This window comes from Mustela lutreola, chromosome 3, assembly GCF_030435805.1.
Source record: "Mustela lutreola isolate mMusLut2 chromosome 3, mMusLut2.pri, whole genome shotgun sequence".
Classification (NCBI taxonomy): domain Eukaryota; kingdom Metazoa; phylum Chordata; class Mammalia; order Carnivora; family Mustelidae; genus Mustela; species Mustela lutreola.
Genome location: NC_081292.1, coordinates 170559725 through 170581362, shown reverse-complemented (window position 1 = coordinate 170581362; position 21638 = coordinate 170559725). Strand labels below are relative to the sequence as shown.

The following is a 21638-nucleotide window of genomic DNA, read 5'->3' as shown; positions in this document are numbered from 1 at the left end:
CCATCTGAAGGTGAAGGTGCCTGGGTTGTGGTAGTTTTCCTAAGCCTGGCTCCTCTTGTCCCATGATGGTGAAGTACACCCCAGGATCCAGGCCAAGTGGTGCATTGTCCCTTGTAGCAAGATGGGAGAGGAGCACTCTTGTTCTTTTTCTTTATTTACCATTTTAACCATTTTATTAAAAAAAATTTATTTACTTTTATTTTGTTTTACTTCTTTATTTTTAAGTAGGCTCTATTCCCAATGTGGGGCTTGAACTCACGACCCTGAGATCAAGAGTCACATACTTTATCAGCTGAGCCAGCCAGGTACCCCCTCACTTTAACCATTTTAAATGTATACAGGTCAGTGGCGTTAGGTATTAACAGTGTTGTGCAACCATCACCGGTATTTAGTTCCCGATTTTTTTTATCCCTTAGGAAACCCCTTTCCATTAAGCAGTCATTCCCCATTCCCTCTTCTTCCCCAGCTACTCATCTGCCTTCTGTCTCCATGGATTTACCTTTTCTAGATATCTCATATAAATGGAATCATACCATATATGGCCTTTTGTGTCTGGCATCTTTCCCTTAGCATGATGTTTTCAAAGTTCATCCATGTTGTAGCATGTATCAGTGCCTCATTCTTTTTTATAGCCAAATAGTATGCCACTGTATGGATATATCACATTTTGTTTATCCCTTCATCTCTTGATACATATTCGAATTGCTACTACTATTTGGCTGTTGTGAATAGAATAGGACTTCTATGAACCAGTTATTGGTTGAATGTCTGTTTCTAGTTCTTTTGGGTATTTACCCAAGGAGTGAAATTGTTGGGTGGTTATGTGTATATCTTATTGAGGAACCTCTAAATTGTTTCCCACAATGGCCATGCCATCTTATATTTCCAGCAGTACAATAGCAATGTAGGAGGGTTCTGGTTTTTCTGCAGTTGCCCACACTTCTTTTCTTTTCTTTTCTTTTTTCTTTTTTATTATGGCCATCCTGGTGGCTATGAAGTGACATCTCCTGGTATTGATTTGCATTTCCTTAGTGACCAATGATGTTGAGCATATTTTCATATGCCTGTTGGCCTCTTGTGTATCTTTGGAGAAATGTCTATTTCAGTCCTTTGCCCATTTTTAAGTTGGGTTATCATTTTGTTGTTGAGTTGTGGGGTTCTTTATATATAGTGAAGACTGGGCCCTTCAGTATTCAGTAAATTCAAATCAATGAACTTTCCCCCATTTTGTGGGTTCTCTTTTCACTGTCTTTTAAAAAAAAGATTGGTATTATTTATTTTAGGGAGAGAGAGAGAGAGAGAGAGAGAGAATGAGTGTGCATGTGAGTGGGGGGGAGGAGCAGAAGGGGAGAGAGAGGGAGAGGGTAAGAATCCCAAGCAGACTCTGCATGGAGCTTGATGTGATATTTGGTCATGACCCCAGATCATGACCCAAGCTGAAACTGAGAGTAAGAAGCTTAACTGACTGAGCCACCCACATACCCCTCCTCTCACAGTCTTTACAGTGTCTTTTGATGCACAAAAGTTAAAAAAGTTTTTTTTCCAAAAGTTTTAAATTTTAGAGAAGTCCAGTTTATGTTTTTCTTTCCTTGCTTGTGCTTTTGGTGTTATATTTGAAAAACCATTGCCAAATCCAAGGTCATGAAAATGTACTTCAGTGTTTTCTTCCAAGAGTTTTATTGTTTTAGCTCTTTTTGTGTTAATTTTTTTTATATGGTGTGAGGTAAGGGCCCAGTTTCAGTCTTTTGCATGTGGATATCCCAGCATCATTTGTTGAAGAGGACCACTTTTTTCCCAGCCGGATTTGGCCTTTCAAGCTATATACCCTATAATACTTAAAATCAGCTGTGAACTTCTCAGAATTGGTTGGTAATCTTGACTATTTTGGAGTGGTCTCAGTGGAATTCGTATAAGGATTGATAATAGAATCATTCTTATGGATGGTTATGAGACAGTTACACATTTGTAGGGTTTGAAAGGAAATATCTGTATTTCTGAATTTCTTTTGTCCTAGAACTCTCCATATTTCAAGTATGGGGTGTGAACTTGGTTCAGTTCTTTTCATGGTTTGGGAAAATTTGAAATACCCATCTTGTTAAGTCTAATCCCACTTGGTGGTCATTATATTTGAACTCTTTGACAAAGATGGATTAGTAGTCAGAAGCTGAATGCAAAGGAAGCCTAAGAAATTGTTCTTTATCTCTTTTTTTTTTTTAATGTTTTCAGGTACTTAAAGAGGGCAAGTAAAAACGAGGTTTGTCAGTAGTGAGTTATGGGTCTAATTGCCCAAGTGTATTTTTACTATCTACTAGTCATAATTGTCTAAGTAGATTTTTATATCCAGCCAGTATTGTGCGTGAGCTGGAATTTTGCTGTTTATAGAAACCCTGTAGCTTCTTCACTCTCCAGCAGCACATACGGGTGCAACCATTTGGGGAGATGATTTGGTGATATGTTTGAAAAACATAGACGGTCCATACTCTTGACTCAGTAATTCCACTGGTGGAATCGTATGCTGAGGAAATAGGCTTAAATAAGAAAAGTACAATGACGTTATGTTTATTGCAGCATTAAATATAAAAAGTTGCAAACCCCCGAGATAGTCCAGCCCAGTGTAGCAACTCAGTGGGTTAATGACAGAGCTGACATAGCTTTTCCGTGCTGGCATCACGCACCCTGCTAGGTGGTCTTGCTTCCCTTTCAAAAATGCGTGAAGGTTACCATGGTGGCTGAGTGCCCAGGCCGCACAATTGGGAAGTGGCAGAGCGAGTTGCGGCTTTTGTGTCTACTGCAGCCTTTTGGGTGATTGAGGAAGCCAGTAATGTGGACAGTACTTTGTCATGTTGGGGAAACAGAGAGGCAGTGTGTACAGAATGCCATTCAGCTGTGTGCAAAACACTGCATAGGAAGTAAGACAACGAAAGTTTCCGAACTGATGCCAGAGATTGTGCCCTGATACCAGGGTGGTGCAGTTTGGATTATTTTTATTTTTACTTTTCTGAATTTTCTAAAATGGGCATATTGTTTGTTAAAAGAAAACAAAAACAAAAGCTTAACATGATGTCCTTCAATCGAGGTTTCCTGATGTGGAGGGTATAAAGGGTGCTGTGTGCAGGTAGCAGAAAATGGAGAAGAGTCTGCCCTTAGGCTTTTTTCTGGAATGTCCTGAATCACAGTTGAAACAGTTCCAGCTGTCAGATCAAAACAGATGCAGTGTAAGCAGCCAGATATACAAAAGGGCATGATAAGTAGGATTTAAATTTCATAGTATCCTAATAAATGAATACATTTTATGCAGTATCTTAGTTATGTTCCCCTTTGTTTAAACTTTTAACTCCTGTGTTGAAAGTAACTTTAAACTTACCTAAGCAGAGTTTAGGGTCTTGATATAAATAAGATATATATTTTTTAAAAAGATATATTTTAACCTGACATTGAAACTCTTTCATATATGAAATGCTGTCAGTTTTTTAGATTTGCTCATAATTATTTCAGTGCCCTTAAGCACTTGAAAAGATGAAACAGGCTACAGAGAAACACAGAAAAGTGGATCTGGTCACAATATATTTGGAAAAGCAGATTATTAAATAATTTGTATATTACATAACCCCCCTTTTTGTCTTATTTACGCACTGAGAACACACTGGAAGGATGTTATCGCAGGATGTCAGTGGCAGGTGTTAGCAGTGTGGCTGGACTGAGTGTTCTCAAGTGAAGAAAAAGCACTTCCCGTAAGCCCAGAGGCGTCTGCTTAACACCGGACTCTTATTTCCACCTTCTGTCTGAAAATGGGCAAGGGGGCAGTGGGACCCAGGGAAGAGGCATTTGAGTAGTGATGGTTATAACACTGCTTTGCATTTGTGTAGCACTTTGCTGCTTCCTGGGCATTTCCTGCTCTGGGCAGCACCCCCTGAGGTGGGATCTGCAGGTCAGGAACCTGGGATGTCGGGGAGCTGCTGCCCTTCGCTCCAGTGGTAGCAGCTGCAGGCCTTGCATTCAGGCCTCTGGTGTGTTTCATTCACTTCTGAGTTTCCAGAGCACCCTATCTCTCTCTGATGGAAATTTCCGAACATACACAAAAGTAGGGAGAGGAGTTTTAATCAAGTCACCCGGTCTAAGCAGTCATCAGCATTGTGTCTTTCTTGTTTTTCCTCTGTCCTCAGCCCCGAGCCCTGCTTTCTTCTAAGTATTTAAAGCACATTCCTATGGTACTTTTTATGTTGTAAAAGTATCCCTCTGTCAGTGCACAATTTCCTTAAGGGTCAAGGGTCCTGTCTCTTTCATCATCATGTTCCCAGCCGTACTTGCACTTAAGTGTTCAATAAATATTTGTTGAAACAAAGAGTGCATTTCATTCCACCGGTCCATGGGGAGAAAGATTTTATTCTGTAGGCTTACAGCAGCCCTGCGAGGCTGTGGTGCTATGAGTGCACCACAGTGTATGTGTATGTGTGTGTATGTGTGTGCTGTGTACACTAACGTACTTGGAAGTCGCTTCTGCTGCTGGTGGTTGGGTTTGCCTACGTGGTGTGCAGTGGAGATGATTGTGCCCTGACCCGTGCACATCTGTCCATGTGCTCACCCCAGAGAAGTGGGAGGATTAGTTGTGACTGTGGTTTAGTTGTACCTCTAAGAACAAACAAAAGAAAACCTTTCACCAAGCATACTTTTTAATTTTTTCACTTGATATCTAAATGTGAAATCACACAGTCTTGGGTTTGAACCCCGCGTCTGTCCCTTCTCTGTGGATATCGGTCCTCTCTGGACCTCAGTTTCTTCATATAGGAAATGGGGAAGCAACTCCTCACAGTGAAGATCATGTGATCCTGAGGCTTCCTAAGTTCCTGGTGCAGAGTAGGCCCCGCACACGCCCTGACTCTGTCTTCTCCCCGCCCCTTTGTGTGGAATGAGAATGCGCGCATTCTTTGTGTAGATGGAGTGTCTTTGTGTAAATGGAGTGGGGTCATCTGTGGAAGCCCTTAGATAGGGGCCAGTGAGAGCTGTCCTGGGTGCTGCGCCAGGTGGCCTCCCTTCTCTGGGAGTCCTTTTACAATTCTGTACCTTCTAGAAGGCTGGCTTCCTTCCTGTCTTGTCTGCTCTGGCCCTCTCCACCCAGAGGGAACCATTCAGTCATTTTTATTATTTTATTATTTTGGTTAATTCTTCCTTTGTTTCTGTTTGGAAATTAAAAAAAATTATATATATACATAGTTGCTTTTAATTATCTCTGCAGACACGTGTGGGTGTACACACACATCCACTTTACAAAAGGTAGCAGGCTCCATAAGTGTTCTTTTTTCCGTTTAATAGAATTTGGAGATCATTTCATAGCTGTATAAAGATCTTCCTCATTCCTTTTACAATTGTATAGTATTCTGTTTTGTTTTTTTAAATATACCATAGCTTATTCAACCACTTGCATTATTTTTAGACTCTTGCTATGATATTTTGCAGCAGATAGTCTTGTACAGACTTCAGACTTCATTTTATGCTCTTTGCCAGAGTATCTGTGGGATGGGCTTCTTGGAGTTGGCGTGCAGGGTGAAAGGGTAGATGTGTAGGTTTGCTAGGTTTTGGCAGGTCTCTGTCCTCAGGACTTACCTCAGGCCCTGTTTGATCAGTGGTTTCCTCATGGCCTCGCCCACAGTACCTGTGTGTTTTTTTTCTTTTTTTTCTGTCAATCTGATGATGATAGTGTATTTTAGTTTAGTTTTCTTTTTTTTATTAATGAGATAAGGTCAAACATATTTTCATGTGTTTAAGGGCCATTTTTACTTATTTTTCTTGTGAACAGATTCTTTTAGTTTTTGCCTTTAAAAACAAAAGAGATTGTTAGTTTATTCTCAAATTTTAGAGGCTCTTACTGATTAGGGATATTAGCCCCCTATGATATTTTGCAGAAAGTTTCCTCAGAGTGTGTTGTGCTTGGGCACCCAGGTGATTAAGATCACTAATACAGCTTCAGCCCTTTGTACCTCCTTGATCTGGCCAGGGAGTCAGCCACATGATGCCTTAGGACTCCACACTGTGCCTTTCTGCCTCACCAGCTTTAGATTGCTGGCTCCCAGCTCATGGTCTCCCCCCACCGTAGCTGCTACAGCTCTAGACTTGGTGACTGCATTCAAGGTGAGAGGATCAGGGAATGGGGACTCGAAGCCACATGTGTTCTCACATGCATGCAAAGCAACTCTCTTGCCTCCCCAGCCCTGGTGGGACTTATGCTTAGTAAGCATTACCTCCATGTCGGTTTCTGTGACCAAGTGAATCATGTGGCCAGGACTGCGGAGGTGTGATCAGCATTGTGATGTTGTTGGCCGCACTTGGTTCAACCAGCCCCCTCAGAACTGAGAGTGTATTAGCAAAGAGGGGCCATACCAGAGTAATAGGAGAGCCCTCAGATTTAGGGAAGGTGGTTGTGAACTCCAAAGGAAGGGCAGATCAAGGAGCAGTTCTTTTGAGGGAATTTTGGCCCAACACTTTGCGGCCACTCTTTGGTCTTCTGCTTTCGTCCCTCTTCATATTACTGGGGACAGGAATGGGACATCTTCCTAACTCTCTATGGAACTTCAAGTGACAGGGGCTTTGGGACATGGTTGCTTTTAACCTTGCAGGCAGTGTATTGAAGGAGGAAAACCAGGGTAGTAGCAAAGGGGAAGTTGGGTTCTCTTGGTTGGTAAGAAAAGAATGGCTGTCCTTTCTCTGTGGGTTAGCGTTTTTGGGGTCTTTAGGAAAAACAACTCATGTGGGCACCTTTGTGTTGGATTGGTGGCAGCAGATGTAGGGTTCGGCTCTGAGGAGTTGAGAGGAATTCTCCAGTACAGCAATAACCCATGTACACCTCTAGTCTCTCGCTCCTGCTGGTTGTTGGTGCCATGGAGACATTGATGTGTCAACATACAGTTGTGGCCCAAGGTGAGCAGACTTCTCAGCTTCTGAGATGATGTGACAAGACCGGGTGGTAGGTAGGTAGGGGAGTTGTAGGTAAGTTGCAGGTAGTTCTGAATCAGATGAATTGGGATGAATTTGTGGATGGTGTTTTGAATTGATGAAGCTATCTTTGCTTAATTTATTTAAATCAGAGGGGCTCCTGGGCAGCTCAGTGGGTGGAGCCTCTGCCTTTGGCTCAGGTCATGATCTCAGGGTCCTGGGATGAGCCCCACATGGGGCTCCCTGCTCAGTGGGGAAACTGTTTCTTCTCCCCACCGCCTGCTTCTCTGCCTACTTGTGATCTCTTTCTCTCTGTCAAATAAATAAATGAAATCTTTAAAAAAATTTTATTTAAATCAGAGTTATCAATAGATTTTTATGATCAGTAGATTTTTTGCCAACAGATGTTTTTGGTCTGCTGTCTAGGAACTAGGTTTGAATTCCAGGTTGTCTTTTTACTAGTTGTGTGTCATTGAGTGACTTACTTAATTCTTTGGACCCTTTATCCCCTAATCTGTAAGATGGGAATATTAATGCGTAACTCTGAAGTTGATGGAAGGTTAAAAGGTAAAAATGCCAGATATGTATATAGTAAATATGATGAGTACTTAGTAAGCATTTAAAATAACCTCTAGGTCTTTGGGTATGTCATGCATGCCCTATTTTTGATAAGAGTGAAGGGGGCCTCATATTTCTTTGTGGTCTACTAGTAGGTGTTTAACTGTGGACAGATTATTCAATCTTTCAACGCCCAGTTTTCTTATTTGCCAGTTAGAATATTCGTATGTATTTGTTCTGTTAAGAAGGCAAGGAGGGGCCTCAGTTGTTAAGCGTCTGCCTTTGGCTCAGGCCGTGATCCCAGAGTCCTGGGATCAAGCCCTGCATTGGGCTCCCTACTCAGCCTGCTTCTCCCTCTCCCTCTGCCTGCTGTTCCCCTGCTTTGTTCTCTCTCTCTGTCAAATAAATAAATAAAATCTTGGGGAGAAAAAGAAAGCAAGCAGATGTAAAAATACTCATGAAAATTTCAAGTGATATGCAAATTTAAGGTATTAAGTTTTACTAGCTTTTTCCCCCCACAGAAACATTTTAATAGTTCTTTTGTGTATTAACTTTTATGCTAATTCCCCACTTTTTTTGAACTTTGTGGATTTTTTTTATCATGTGGACTAATATCAGGTTTATATACGTTTTTACTGGAGGACTAAAAAGGTTTAAGGACAAGTAGATGGCTGATTTGAACATTGGGCTGGATTTTTCCCTCCTCTCTCCTTTATCTTCCCCCTTCTTTCCTGGCCTGCCTTCAGCTGCTAACCTTGTCCACTCAGGCAGTCTGGTCGTCAGGAACACGTGCACACTCTCCCACTTACACAAGATGCTGAAGGCACCAGTAGTGCTCTGCCTGAGCTTTTACTTCTATCCTTTTATTGACGAGCTTTGTTTTCCCTTTCTTTTCCCATGTTGAGTAATGCGCATGTAAATGTCAGTGCAGCATAAATGCGTTTAATAAACTGCATGTGTGAACCCAGCAGAGCATCAGGAGGTCGCCCCCAGGGATCCTTTCTGTCCAGCATACTGCCCTTCAGCATCTCTTAGTCACCATTGGACTTGCTCTGGTTCATGCCTTCTGCCAGTTTTCCATTTAGCAGTTGCTTTTTCTTGTTACTATTTTGCAGGGGTTCTTAGAATGTTCTGGATGCTCTCTCTGGCCATTGGCATTATTGCGTGTATCTTTTCCCAGACCTTGGCTTCCCTCTTCCTTTCTTTGTCAGGTGTCTGTGATCAACAGAAGTTCTCCATTGGAATATAGTTGGCTTAAGCAGTTTTATAATTGGTGTTTAGTACTTTTTCAATCCTGCCTAAGACCCTTTCCCCCCCAATCCTAAGGTTATAAGGCAATTCTCCTTTATTGTCTGCTGAAGCTTTTAGAGTTGTGCCTTTTGCATTTCATCTGTAGCCCACGTGTGTGAGGTGGGGGACTGAGAGCATTTTTGCCCTTGGATAATCGATTGTTTTAGGCCCGGCCACTGACTGGTCCCTCCTCGCCCCCAGCTGGAGAAGCTGCTGCTGTCACTCATCACACTTTCAAATCTGTCAGCATCTATTTCTGGGCTGTCTTGAGCCCCAAATGCTGCTTCTCGTCATTTTGCCTTAAGGAAGAGTCCAGGGCAGGCACAGACTTTTGTAGCGCTGTTCTTCGAAGTGCTGTTGGTAGCGTGGAGTGGGACCCGTTCCACCTGTTCTAGCAGCCCAGGTGAGTTGAGTACACGCACAGCAGTGCACAGCAGTATGTGGAAATGCTCTGTAGCTGACAAAGGTACTCACTAACGTGGAAGGGTGCTGACGATATATCAGGAGAGGAAATTGGAAGTTAAAGTATGGTGTGTGCACTATGATCCCATGTTTATAAAAAGTTAAGAAACATGTGGGTTAAAAAACCCACCTCCATCTTTGCTTCCTCCCATCCAGGTCACATTCCGTGTACTGTGCTCTGGCTTAGCCCTGGCAGCCCTCCTCCGACTCCACCCAGTCGTCATCATTAGTGCAGCCTCCTGGGGGCTGTCTCCTTGATCCTGGCCTTGTGCCTGCTTTCTTCTATCCTTCCTTTGGGTTCCTGCCTCTCTGTACCTGGACTTGGTGTCCTGGGATTCCCAGTCTCCTGTGCCTGCTCTTTTTGTGCTCCTTTTCCCTATGTGCCTTACCAAAACGTCTCTCCTGTTAAACCTTGTCTCATACCCTGACCTCATATACGCTGCTGTCTCTCTGCTCTGCTCAGCTCCCCCTGGCATGCTTGAGGACCTCGTGGGCATGCCCCAAATGAAGCCCCCAGCCTCTCCCGTGAAACCAGAGTCCTCCTCGTCTCCATCCAGGCATTCTCAAGTCTGTGTCCCTGTTTCCCTCCCAGAGGCTCAGTGTTGCTGGCTGCCCTCTTACAAGAGTTACTGGACTGTTCTGTGTGCTTCTAGGTTTCCCTCCGCCTCTCCTCCATACTGTGGCCAAGAGCATGTTTGCAAAGTATACCTGAGGGTCTGAGACCCACAGGCCTTGCTCTCAGTAATCTGGGCAGGTTTGCCCAGGGCTCGAGGGGCCTGTTCTTGCTTTTTCCTGCCCACTCGTTTGAAACCTTCTCCCTCCACTTCCCAGGCCGAAGATTTTACTTATTTATTTATCAGAGAGAAAGAGTGTGTGAGCACACAAGCAGGAGCAACAGAGAATCTTGAGCAGGTTGTGCTGAGTGCAGAGCCCGATGCAGGGCTTATCTCAGGACACCGAGATCACGACCTGTGTGGGAACCAAGAGTTGGATGCTTAACTGACTGCTGCGCCACTCAGGTGCCCCTGTTTTGAAGCCTTTTTAAGGGCATTTCCAGAGCTGCCTTCCTCAGTCCTTTGTTCCTGAGCAGGATGACTAGAGACTTGAGCTTCCCTCAGCAGGTGCCTGGCAGTCTCGCCTATGGGCCAGCTGCTCTCTGTCAGCTCACCGTGGGTGGCTGTGGCACCCAGGGCCACGCTTGGACTACCGGTTTCATCCCTGGATTAACTTCCTTTCTGGAGGTGGGCGTGGGGCTCACTTACCCACTCTGATTCTCAGTGCCTGTGTGTGTTTCAGATCTGTCCTTTCTGGGTTTCTGATGGTGATGAAGGTGCCCTGGATTGCTTGAAGGACAGAGTGGGCCCTTCTATTTGTGCAAAGAACTTGACAAAATGGTTCTAAGAGCATGGCCGCCCAGCATGTCCTGATCGAGCTGTGCTTGAGTCTGGGTTTTTGACTTCTGGTTCTCTGCTCCATTGGGCACGAGGAGGAGCCCTGCCAGCTGAGCAGTGTTTCCTGTGGGTGCCATTTACAAGCTGCCAAATGCAAAACACAGCAGATTATTCAGGGGTGTTATTTTCTTGACCACTTTTAGTTCATTGCTTTTGACTGAGTGTTTAAAAATATTCTGCAGCATATCTATAGTATTCTCGAGCAGCGAATCAGGAGAAGAAACGCAGTTTCTGAGAAAGCTTCAAAGAAATACTGGTCTTTATCTTTTCCCCAGCCTTTTCCGCTGAAACCCACCAGAGTCTTTTTCTGAGTGCTCTTGTTCTATAAATAGAACAGCGGCCCTCCTTGGGTAGCCCAAGATCGCAGCTCTCATCCGCTTTCTGAAAGATTTGTGTGTGTGTGGTAGAGTGGATTGTGTTTTAATTTTGCTTTTCTTTTATGTGTGAGATGTGTGGCGGGAGATGCAAGAAAAAGTACTCTAGCATTCCTTTAAAGATAACTTAGTATAACTTTTCTGGGTCTGGGCTTGTTGGTTTTGTTGTCTTTTTTTTTTTTTTTTTAATTTGCATTTAGAAAAGAGATGGAAGTGGTGACTTCCCCTGCAGAGGTAAGGAAGACGCGTGGGGGTGAGGAGCGGTGCCTTTGTCGAGAGAGTCCTGTGAGGTCAAGGAGGAGAGGCCGCCTTGGAGCGTGGCCCTGGCGCCTGTGGGTCTGTCTTGCTGTGTGCAGACATAGCTGTTCTGGGTCTCTGAAGAGCGCGCTGAGATGGACGTCCGTGTGTACTTGGCTCTGAAAAGAACGCTGGGAAACGACCTGCTAGTCCTTCTGTACCGGGGATGGTCTCTACTCGTAGCTACTGGGATCAGAGGGGGTGCTCGGTCTCTGCCATGGACTCAGCCTCTGGTTCAGCACATGTTCCCACCCTTCAGAAAAGCAGCGCCTGCGTTTAGGATGGCCCTTTTTGATTCTGTGACTGTAGTTTGCTTGTCTGTTCCTTTGGTCATTGGGTGATGCTGTCATCTTCTCTCTGCTGCTGCCAGTCTCTCATTACCTAGGAGAGCTGGCAGGTGACCTCAGAAGCAAAGGTGGAGGTATAAGCCACAGCATGAGGAGGGAGGTTCTCAGTAGTTTTTTTCCTGGGACCTGGAGAAGGTTGCTGTCGTACCACAAGGCCAACTGGACAGCACAGATCCCATCACACCTGGCGCAAAGGTCACGAGCTGGCTCGTGCAGCTCCTCTTGCCCGGGAAGCTCCTCGAGAGGACATCCTGCGGCGGGGATAAGGAGGGGAGCAGCTGCCAGCACTTCCATGCCCTGTGGACAGGGCACTGTGCGTCTCAGGTTGGGGTCCCGGTGCACGGCCCCATGTTGGTGAAGCCCTCAGGGGCTTTCTTTGGAGTTCTTCTCAGGGTGGGGGTGAGCTGCATCCCGAGTTCTCTCCCTGCTCTGTTTTGAGTTGGCTCGTGGAAGGACCAGACTGCACTGGTGTTCTGCTCTTGTCGTCTGACGTGTTTGGGTTACATGAGGTTTCTATTATCTGGTTTCATCTTAGGTCATCTTCAGTGGCCACAGGTACCCAAGTGCTTTGGACAGATACTTTCTTTAAAAAGTTACCTAAAGTGCAAAGCTATATGGGATTAGGTAATTCTTCTAAAACTTCTCTGAACCGGTATTAGTATATGGGGCATAGTTTTTGTGCATTCTCACTGATTCCATGGTGAAACCCCCTGTACATTGGCCGTTTCTGTCAGCTGGGGAAAACTGTATGTACGTGCCGAGAGCCAGGCTCCTGTTTTAGGCATGTTGTTTATTCGGTTTGTTTCCTAGTGGCTCCCAGTAGTTCACATGTCTAATGATCAAGTAGTTCTTTGAGCATTTCGGTTCTGAGTGCTCTGCAGGACTCCCTTGTCCTGTTAGACTGGCCCCCGGGACAGCACTGGAGGGGAAACAGCTCCAGGAGAAGCCATGCCCCCTGTTCTTTCACTGTAATTTGATTATTTCTGTGACATTCCCCCCTTTCCCCACTGGTGACACAGAACATTAAGGGGGAAAACACTCAGTAAAAGTCAACGTTTATAAGAAATAAAACGTGCCTTGAGACAAATTAAAGCAGCACTGCAGAGTATTACCAAACTCACGGGAAATAACAGATCTAAGCAGTGGAAGTTTGTCCCAGGATAAGGACTTGGTAGGGGACTCGGTAGAGACCCTGCCTGGGTCTCTGCCGAGACCTTGGCTTTCATTGAGCCATGGTGAGTGGACCGCTGTCCACTTTGGCTGTTAAGGGAACTCCAGGTAAATGGTGGACCGATTGGATTTACAGGAGGAGAGGAGTTTAGTGACTTTGGTTGTGGCACTTCTGTCTGACAATGTGGGCAGAGGCATGTACCCAGCTTGTGAATAGGGTGAGGGTTGATTGGGGCACAGGCCTGGAGCTGTGCTGAACCCCACAGCAACCTACATCGACAGTTTTGGCAACGGGATCCTGAGAAATGGCAGGAGGCCAGAGAACACGGAGACGACGCCAAGAATAGCTGAAAAATACCAAATGCTGAAGCTGGAGAATGCTCTGGCCCCTTGCTGCTTACTGTGTTCCTTCAAGTCTTCTTGTCCCCCTTCTGTTGATCTCCTGGGCATGGCCAGGCACACCTTGGGCCCCTGACACCCTTACCACTCAGGCATGCCACCGTCCTTCAGAATTGTGTAGCCCTCCCAGGCAGCACTCTCGGCCTGTCTAGAGGCCAGGTCTGGGGAGAGTGTGAGAAGTACTTGGGTCAGGCCAGTGGCCTAAGTGGTCAGGCAGGCACTGGCCCGTTTGTGTTCAGTTCCGTGGGATGGGCACCAGGGCACTGTGCAGACTCTTGCTCACGAATTGTTTCTGTGCTTTCAGACCGTCATCAAAGAGGGGATGCTGACCAAACAGAACAATTCATTTCAGCGATCAAAAAGGAGATACTTCAAGCTGCGGGGGCGAACGCTGTACTATGCAAAAACGGCAAAGGTGAGGTGCAGTGAGTGGAGACCACTGGAGAACAGACTCGGCAGGGTCTCTACCGAGTCCCCTACTGATTTCTTATCCTCCACTGCTTAGATCTGTTATTTCCCATGAGTTTGGTAATACTCTGCAGTGCTAGCTTTAATTTGTCTCAAGGCATGTTTTATTTCTTATACATGTTGACTTTTACTGAGTGTTTTCCCCCTTAGTGTTCCGTGTCACCAGTGGGGAAAGGGGGGAATGTCACAGAAATAATCAAATTACAGTGAAAGATCTCTTTTTCGGAAGAATTGGGGTCACAGGCTTACAAATCTCTTATGGGCTAAAATATCTTTTCTTTAAAAGCAGTTTATTGAGTTATAATTGGCACTCAAAAAGCTATAGATATTTAATATATACAGCTTAATGAGTGTGGAGGTAAGTAGTACATGTCTGTGACACTAATGGAAGCTGTTTTTGGAGCGTTTTGGGCTTGTTGATGTGTGAACAGAACTGTGAAGTTCTAGCCCAGCTCCGCCTTCCCTTGTGCTGGCTTGTGTATGAGCTTTGCAGGGAGAGTCACAGGCAGCTCTAGAGAAAGACAAGAAGCCAGTGAAAGCCACTGAATTCCCATCCGTTTAAATGAATGTGTGTTTGCAAAGCTAGTTTTTGGCGTCCTGAATACCAGTATTGTATTGGTATTGTTGTCAATACTGATATTTTGGTATTAAAATGTAAATGATTTAGATTCCAGACTTTTTTTTTTTGAGATGGATCCCTAGAGAATGCATTAAAATTTTTGAAATTGAACAGAGCAACTTGTTTGGAGAGGGTTCTGACCGCATCCCTCATTAAAAAACCAAAAAACACTTAGAGTTAGTTGTGTGTGTGTGTGTGTGTGTGTGTGTGTGTGTGTGTGTGTTTGGGGAAGGGGTTTGGGGGAGGAGGCTTGTTACTTAAAAGGGTGAGTCTCTTTCCTAAGTCATTAGCATTTCCTCCAGGGGTTCCCAGTGGAGTCTTCTTAGAGGGGACAATAAGGTAAACAGGAGATGGGGACTATGGGGAGGAAAATAGGTTGGGGAGGGAGTTTCCCCGGCAGAATACCCAGTCCTCCTTCTGGAGCCTGGCTGTCTCTCTCTCCAGGACTAGGTTCCTTCTGGTCTGCTCCCTTTTTTGTTTGTTTTTGTTTTTTTTTTCCTCATGGCCAGATCCCTTCTATCTCTCTTCCTAGAATCATTTGTTTTAGCCAGGACCTTTCCCCCTAAGTGTGATTCTAGCTGGAAGGACGGAGGATCCTCGGTCTAGAACCCTGCTCCCTCAGGTAGACTCCATGTGAGGGGATATTTCACATATAGAAGTGAAATGCTAGGGACGCCTGGGTGGCTCAGTTGGTTGGACGACTGCCTTCGGCTCAGGTCATGATCCTGGATTCCTGGGATCGAGTCCCGCATCAGGCTCCCAGCTCCATGGGGAGTCTGCTTCTCTCTCTGACCTTCTCCTCACTCATGTTCTCTCTCACTGTCTCTCTCTCAAATAAATAAATAAAATATTAAAAAAAAAAAAAAATCTAAAAAAAAAAAAAAAAAGAAGTGAAATGCTGATTACAAAAAATAAATACAGGAACCACAGTGGTTTTTTTGTTTTGTTTTGTTTTTCTCCATGAATGCAGTCACTCATGAACTCCTGGCTTAAAAAACACACAGAGCTGTACCTTTGAGCTCTGTGCTCTTGTTAGAAGCAGGCAGCTGTGGACGCAGTTAGTGTTCGTGTAGTTGTCAGGTGCTCAAGTTTTAAGGGGCTTGGGTGTCTGTGGGTGCTTGGCTGGGCTTGAGGGAGAAAGAGTGGCTGGGCCAGGGTGCCTTGGCCCCACACTGACTCTGGTGCCTGGGTCTCTTCTCCAGTCGATCATATTTGACGAGGTGGACCTGACAGATGCCAGCGTGGCTGAATCCAGCACCAAGAACGTCAACAACAGTTTCACGGTAAGACTCTGGACCACACCTATCTTGATTCCTCACCACATTTTGCTTTCCTTTTTAATCTGAACAAGCATGTAAGCAGTTCAGACCATTTTATTTTTTCTGATTGGAAGTCTTCTTGGCAAATTTTGAATTTAATGTTGAAAATAATAGAATGGTTGGAGAAAAACTAAGAATTTGGCACATGGAAGCTCAAAAGAACAAGAGGGTCCAAGTGAATTTTTTAACATGTTGTTTTTTAACGTTTCTCTAACAGTTTTGCAAAGAGGCTTGTTTTTCACGATTATTGTAGAAAATTTGGAAAACACAGAAACTATGTTGAAACAACCATAATTCAGCTACCTCAAAACATATGCTGTTGATATTTTGGGTGTTTCTTTACTTTTAAACTGTTCCCCTCCCTACCCCCAAATTTAAAGAAGTTACATTGTACTTTTTGTAAAAGTTCCAAATACCTAAAGTCATGTGACCTCACCACCCAGAGGTAACCAACTGCTTACTCTGGAGTGTTCATCTTTATTTCTAAATACCTGTGCCTTCCCCCACATACACCATAAGCTTATTATGATTCTTTTATTTTATACCAGTTTTTTTTCCTCTTGACAATTTATGTTGGGCATTTTTCCATGTTGATTGATCAAAATGTTCCTCATTTTCTTTTTTTTAAAAGATTTTATTTATTTATTTGAGAGAGAGAGACAGTGAGAACGAGCATGAGCGAGGAGAAGGTCAGAGGGAGAAGCAGACTCCCCATGGAGCTGGGAGCCCGATGTGGGACTCGATCCTGGGACTCTGGGATCATGACCTGAGCAGAAGGCAGTAGTCCAACCAACTGAGCCACCCAGGCATCCCGTTCCTCATATTTTTTATTATTTATTTATTCAATTATTTATTCATTTATTCATTCATTTATTTATTTGTTTATTTATTTAAAAGATTTTATTTATTTATTTGACAGAGAGAGATCACAAGTAGGCAGAGAGGCAGGCAGAGAGAGAGGAGGAGGAAGGCTCCCCGCTGAGCAGAGAGCCCGATGCGGGCTCGATCCCAGGACCTTGGGATCATGACCCGAGCCGAAGGCAGAGGCTTTAACCCTCTGAGCCACCCAGGCGCCCCCCATTCCTCATATTTTTTAAATGGCTTTATAGACAGCATTTCAGGTATGACTACAAGTTGGGTTTCGGGGGCCGACTTTAAAAATCTGTATAGATGGTTAAGTGTTTGCCTTCTGCTTGGGTCATAATCCCGGGGTCTTGGAATCGAGTCCTGCATGGGGCTCCCTGCTCAAAGGGGAGCCTGCTTCTCCCTCTCCCTTTGCCTGTTGCTCCCCCCTGGTTATACTCTCATGCATTTTCTCTCTCTCTCTGGCAAATAAATAAAATATTAAAAAAAATCCTTATAAAGTATGACTAATGGCAGGAATGGAATATTTAGAAGCTTGTTTCTCTGTATTAAGCTAGCCAATCTAGAAGTAAAGTATGCTCCCTGATTTTTTTTTCTAGTTCTTTTATAACTCAGTCAAAGTGGGTAATTTTCTTTTTACATATAGGATCTGACATTTGGGTTAGTGTTAGTTTCAGATACTTTCAGGTTTTATTTATTTATGGGCTGGTTATTGATGTTGCTGATTCGAATGGGATTTTCCTTCTTCCATTTAAACTTCTACTTGTTTTGATATAGCTAACTGCTTGGTTTTAGTTCATGGCTTATCAAATTATTCAGACTTTCCTGGTGGTCTTTCTTATTTTATTCTTCATTTTACTTAGAATATTGTTATTTTTACTCCATTAATTTTATTGTTTACTTACTGGCTGGTGAAAGACTTTTAAAACTGTATGTGGAAAAAAAAACACTGTAAATGGATTATTCTGTGATTTGTGGCTTTTAGAGTTTTTAAATAGGAATAGGTGTTTTATTAGGGTGTTTTTGAGCATTAATTTAGTTGATCATGTTGGTTTTGGGTATTTGTATATTTCCTAATAATAAAATTGTTCTTGGTAATGTTAAGTTTTTCCAACCTAATTTTGTGTTTAGAATATTCATATCTACTGTGTATGGTTGGAGATTTCCTTTGGGGTAGGAGGTAACTTGTGTTTTGATCTCAGAGTTAAACTAGCCCTATAAAATTCATTTAGTAACTTTCCATAACTTTATGTGTTCTGGAACATCTATAGCTTTAGAATTGATTGTTTCTTGAAAGTATGAGAGAACTTATTTTAAATTCTCTGTCATTAAGATTGTTCAGGGAGGGGGTGCCTGGGTGGCTCAGTTGGTTAAACATGTGTCTTTGTCTTTGGCTGCATCGGTCATTATCCCTGGGAGCATTTCCCTGCTCAGTGGGGAGTCTGCTTCTCCCTCTACTGCTCCCTTTGCCTCGTGCTCCCCCTGCTTGTGGTCTCTCCCTGTCAAATAAATAAATAAAATCTTTAAAAAAAAAAAAAAGCCTTAACAAATGAAGACTCTCTAGGAAGGTAAGACTGTGAAAAGGTTGAGCTTTTTCACCTCTCGACTCCATTTTTGTAATTTGCTTTCCCACTTATCCCACCTTTGAATTTCGTAGCATGTATTATTTGCACTTTAAACCTCAGTGTCTCTGGTTATATCCTTTTCACATTTCTAATTTTGTTTAGCTTTTGTTTTTCTTGTCAGATTTCTTATTCTCCGTCCCTTTTGTTGTTTTTGTAAGAGAACCAGTTCTTGGATTATTGATCAGTTCCATTTTTCTGGTCCCTAATTCAGTTTATGCATCTCTATTTATTCTCTTTTTTGCTTTTCGCAACTTTTAAAAACAACTTAATGATTAGCTTATTCTTATTTCTGTTATGTGTGTGCATGTGTGTATAATTAAACAGACAATAAGATTGCCTATATAATGAAAGTATGAGGGACTCTGAATTGAACTCTGAGTGCCTTTCTGTTCACATTCCAAAAGTTGTTTTTTTTTCTCCCAGTAGAATTACTTTACTAATCATTCAAGTTATTAAAGAAAAATTTGAAGTATATAAATATAAACAGGAAATTTAAAACCATCCATATTCCTATTACCCAGAGATACCTGGTAATATATTTTGGTTGACGTCATCCCACACACACTTTCTTTTAAATGTTTTCAATGTTCGGGGCGCCTGGGTGGCTTAGTGGGTTAAAACCTCTGCCTTTGGCTCAGGTCATGATCTCAGGGTCCTGCTATCGAGCCCCACATCGGGCTCTCTGCTCAGCAGGGAGTCTGCTTCCCTTCCTCTCTCTCTCTGCCTGCCTCTCTGCCTACTTGTGATCTCTCTATCAAATAAATAAATAAAATCTTTAAAAAAATAAATGTTTTCAGTGTTCTTTCTTTAGTTAACAATGAGTTTTAACTTTCATATATATCCTTTAAAATCTTACTTACTAATGTTGCATAGTATTCCATCATGTAAATGTGTAAGTTTATTTAACCGGACCTTATAGTGAATGTTACGTTTTTCCTATCATAAATAATATTGTGATATATACTTGTACACAGATCCTTTGGTGCATTTCCAATTATTTCTGTAAATTCCATTTGAGGTACAAAGTATGAACTTTTAAAAGGCTTTGGACAGGGACGCCTGAGTGACTCAGTTGGTTAAGCCGCTGCCTTTGGCTCAGGTCATCATCCCAGGGTCCTGGGATCGAGTCCCACATTGGGCTCCTTGCTCGGCAGGGAAGCCAGCTTCTCTCTCCACCTCTGCCTGCCACTCTACATGCTTGTGCACTTGCGCTCTCCCTTGCTCTCTCTCTCTATGACAAATAAATAAAATCTTTTTAAAAAAAAAAAAGGCTTTGGACAAATAAGTGAAGTACTGAATATGTGTTACAACTTGTATGAGCCTTGAAAACATGATCCTGAGTGAAAGAAGCCAGACACAAAAGGCCACATCTTATGATTCCGTTGATACAAAGTGCCACAATAGGCAAGCCTGTAGAGATGGAAAGTAGATTAGTGGCTGGGAGGGGCTGTGGAGGAAGGAGGAATGACTGCCTGAGGTACAGAATTTTTTTGAGGGGCTGACACAATGTTCTAGAATTAGATACAGGTGATGGTTGCACAACTTTGTGAGTGTGCTAAAAACCACTGAATTGTATACTTTAAAAGGGTGAATTGTGCGGGTATTGTTTCTCAGTAAAAATATTATGGAAGAAATAGGATGGTCCTGTGCTTTTGGTACTATATGAGTTAATACGGAGCTTTGTCAGCCGGATCAGAGAATGAACCCTGATTTATACATTGTCTCTATGGGAAAATGTGTTCCGAGTGCTAAATACTTGACTTCCAGATGTAGAGCCTGTCTGTGTTGGAGAGACCTTTGGAACTCCAGCTCTGTTGGGTAGTCATGGCACTAATTCTTTCACATTTATTTTCTGTTTCATTAGTGCTTTAAAAACTGCCTTTTCATCTGAGGATGTGCTGAAAGGACCAGAGAAAGATTAATACTGAGGTTCCCCAGAAACATTCCAAGATAAGGAAGCTCATCCCATGAGTGATTCATGATGGCGTATGGAATATGGAGATAAATGGAGAGAGCTTGCAGTCCACTTCACCCCCAGTCATGCTTTGGTAGAGAGTCCTTCAGTTCTGGGGCTGTGGGTGATAGAAATATTTTCTATGCTTAAAATGAACACTTAACGATTATCCCTCTTTCTAACCCCCTGTGGTGTTTACCGGCTGAGTTCTGAACCGGTTGCGTACTATACGGCGAACTGCCGAAGTCTCTTTGTAGGTCTGCCTTCCATCGGCTGAGCCCTTGTGGACTTTGCTCAGAGTGCAGAATGAGCAAATGGATTTACCCAGAAGCTACTACATTTCCTGGGACATCTCATTTGGTTTCCAACTATTCTAGTCGTAATTTCCCAGTTTCAGAATTTCGGCTAAAATTGCATGCCTGATAAAAACAACTAGTCCATGAAAGCTGCTATTATCATGAATCAGTTAATTCTTGGGAACCTTTTGTATTTGGAGACGCAGGAGTAAATTTCCTCCACAGTGCAAAAGGTTCCATTTTTATTATTATGGCCAGACAATTGTACTGTAAAGAAATTGAGGCCTCTTGGACAGTTGGACAGGAGACTTCAAGGGACATGGGTGGAGATAATTGGGGAGAGGAGAAATTATTTAGATGAGCTGGGTGGAAGAGGTGGAACAAACGAGGCTTGTGTAACTAGACAGGTCTGCTTGTCTTCCTGTTCTTTAAGAATAAAGCGAAGCTAAAGACTTAAGGATTGCCTTCAGAGTCTTCATAGGTGGTGTGGTGGTGTGGGAGCTTCTGGAAGATGGGGAGTAGAGCTGACAGTGCCCTCTGCCTGTGGGGCTGCCCCTCACAAGGCCAAAAAACAAAGTGGCATGAAGAGGAAAAGGGGATTTGCCAACTTAGATCCCAGCCTCTGTAATAACATGAAATTGTATGTTTTTGATGATTGAACATGTTAATCATAATGAAAACCTAAAGGCTTTTGATATCTCATTGCCCACTTGCCCTTAGAGCTTATGTCAATAGGACTTCATGAAAGTTCTTTTTTTTTTTTTTAAAGTTCTCTTTTTCAAAATTTTTACAAACACCACGTGTTAACATTTTAGAGTATTATTTGCCACTTGGCTAGTTTAAAAATGGTAATTTGTTTTGATTTGTTTCTTTGACTATCAAAGTGAGGTTGAACGCTGGCCATTAAATTTCTCTTTTGATGAATTGATTTCTTCCTGTGCTTTCATCTAGTTGGCACTGTTTTTTTAGGGTTCAGAATTATTTCACTCATTTCACTTTCTGTCTAAGTCTGCCCTCAATGGTTGTAATAGTTTTAGTGCTTTGTCTTTGTCCTTTTTTTTTTTTTTTTTTTAAAGATTTTATTTATTTATTTGACAGACCGAGATCACAAGTAGGCAGAGAGGCAGGCTGAAAGAGAGAGAGGAAGAAGCAGGCTCCCTGCCGAGCAGAGAGCCTGATGTGGGACTCGATCCCAGGACCCTGGGACCATGACCCGAG

At 43.2% G+C, this 21638-nt stretch overlaps 1 protein-coding gene across 3 annotated transcripts in view; it reads left to right on the top strand.

Annotated features, from left to right (window-relative positions):
* DGKD (diacylglycerol kinase delta) overlaps positions 1-21638 on the top strand; it is a 113398-nt gene that overhangs the window by 10543 nt on the left and 81217 nt on the right. For all 3 annotated transcript variants that reach the window (XM_059167675.1, XM_059167676.1, XM_059167674.1), the window contains exons 2-3: positions 13580-13690; positions 15565-15645. In XM_059167675.1, coding sequence (XP_059023658.1) covers positions 13580-13690; positions 15565-15645 — 192 coding nt within the window. The remainder of the gene's footprint in view (positions 1-13579; positions 13691-15564; positions 15646-21638) is intronic.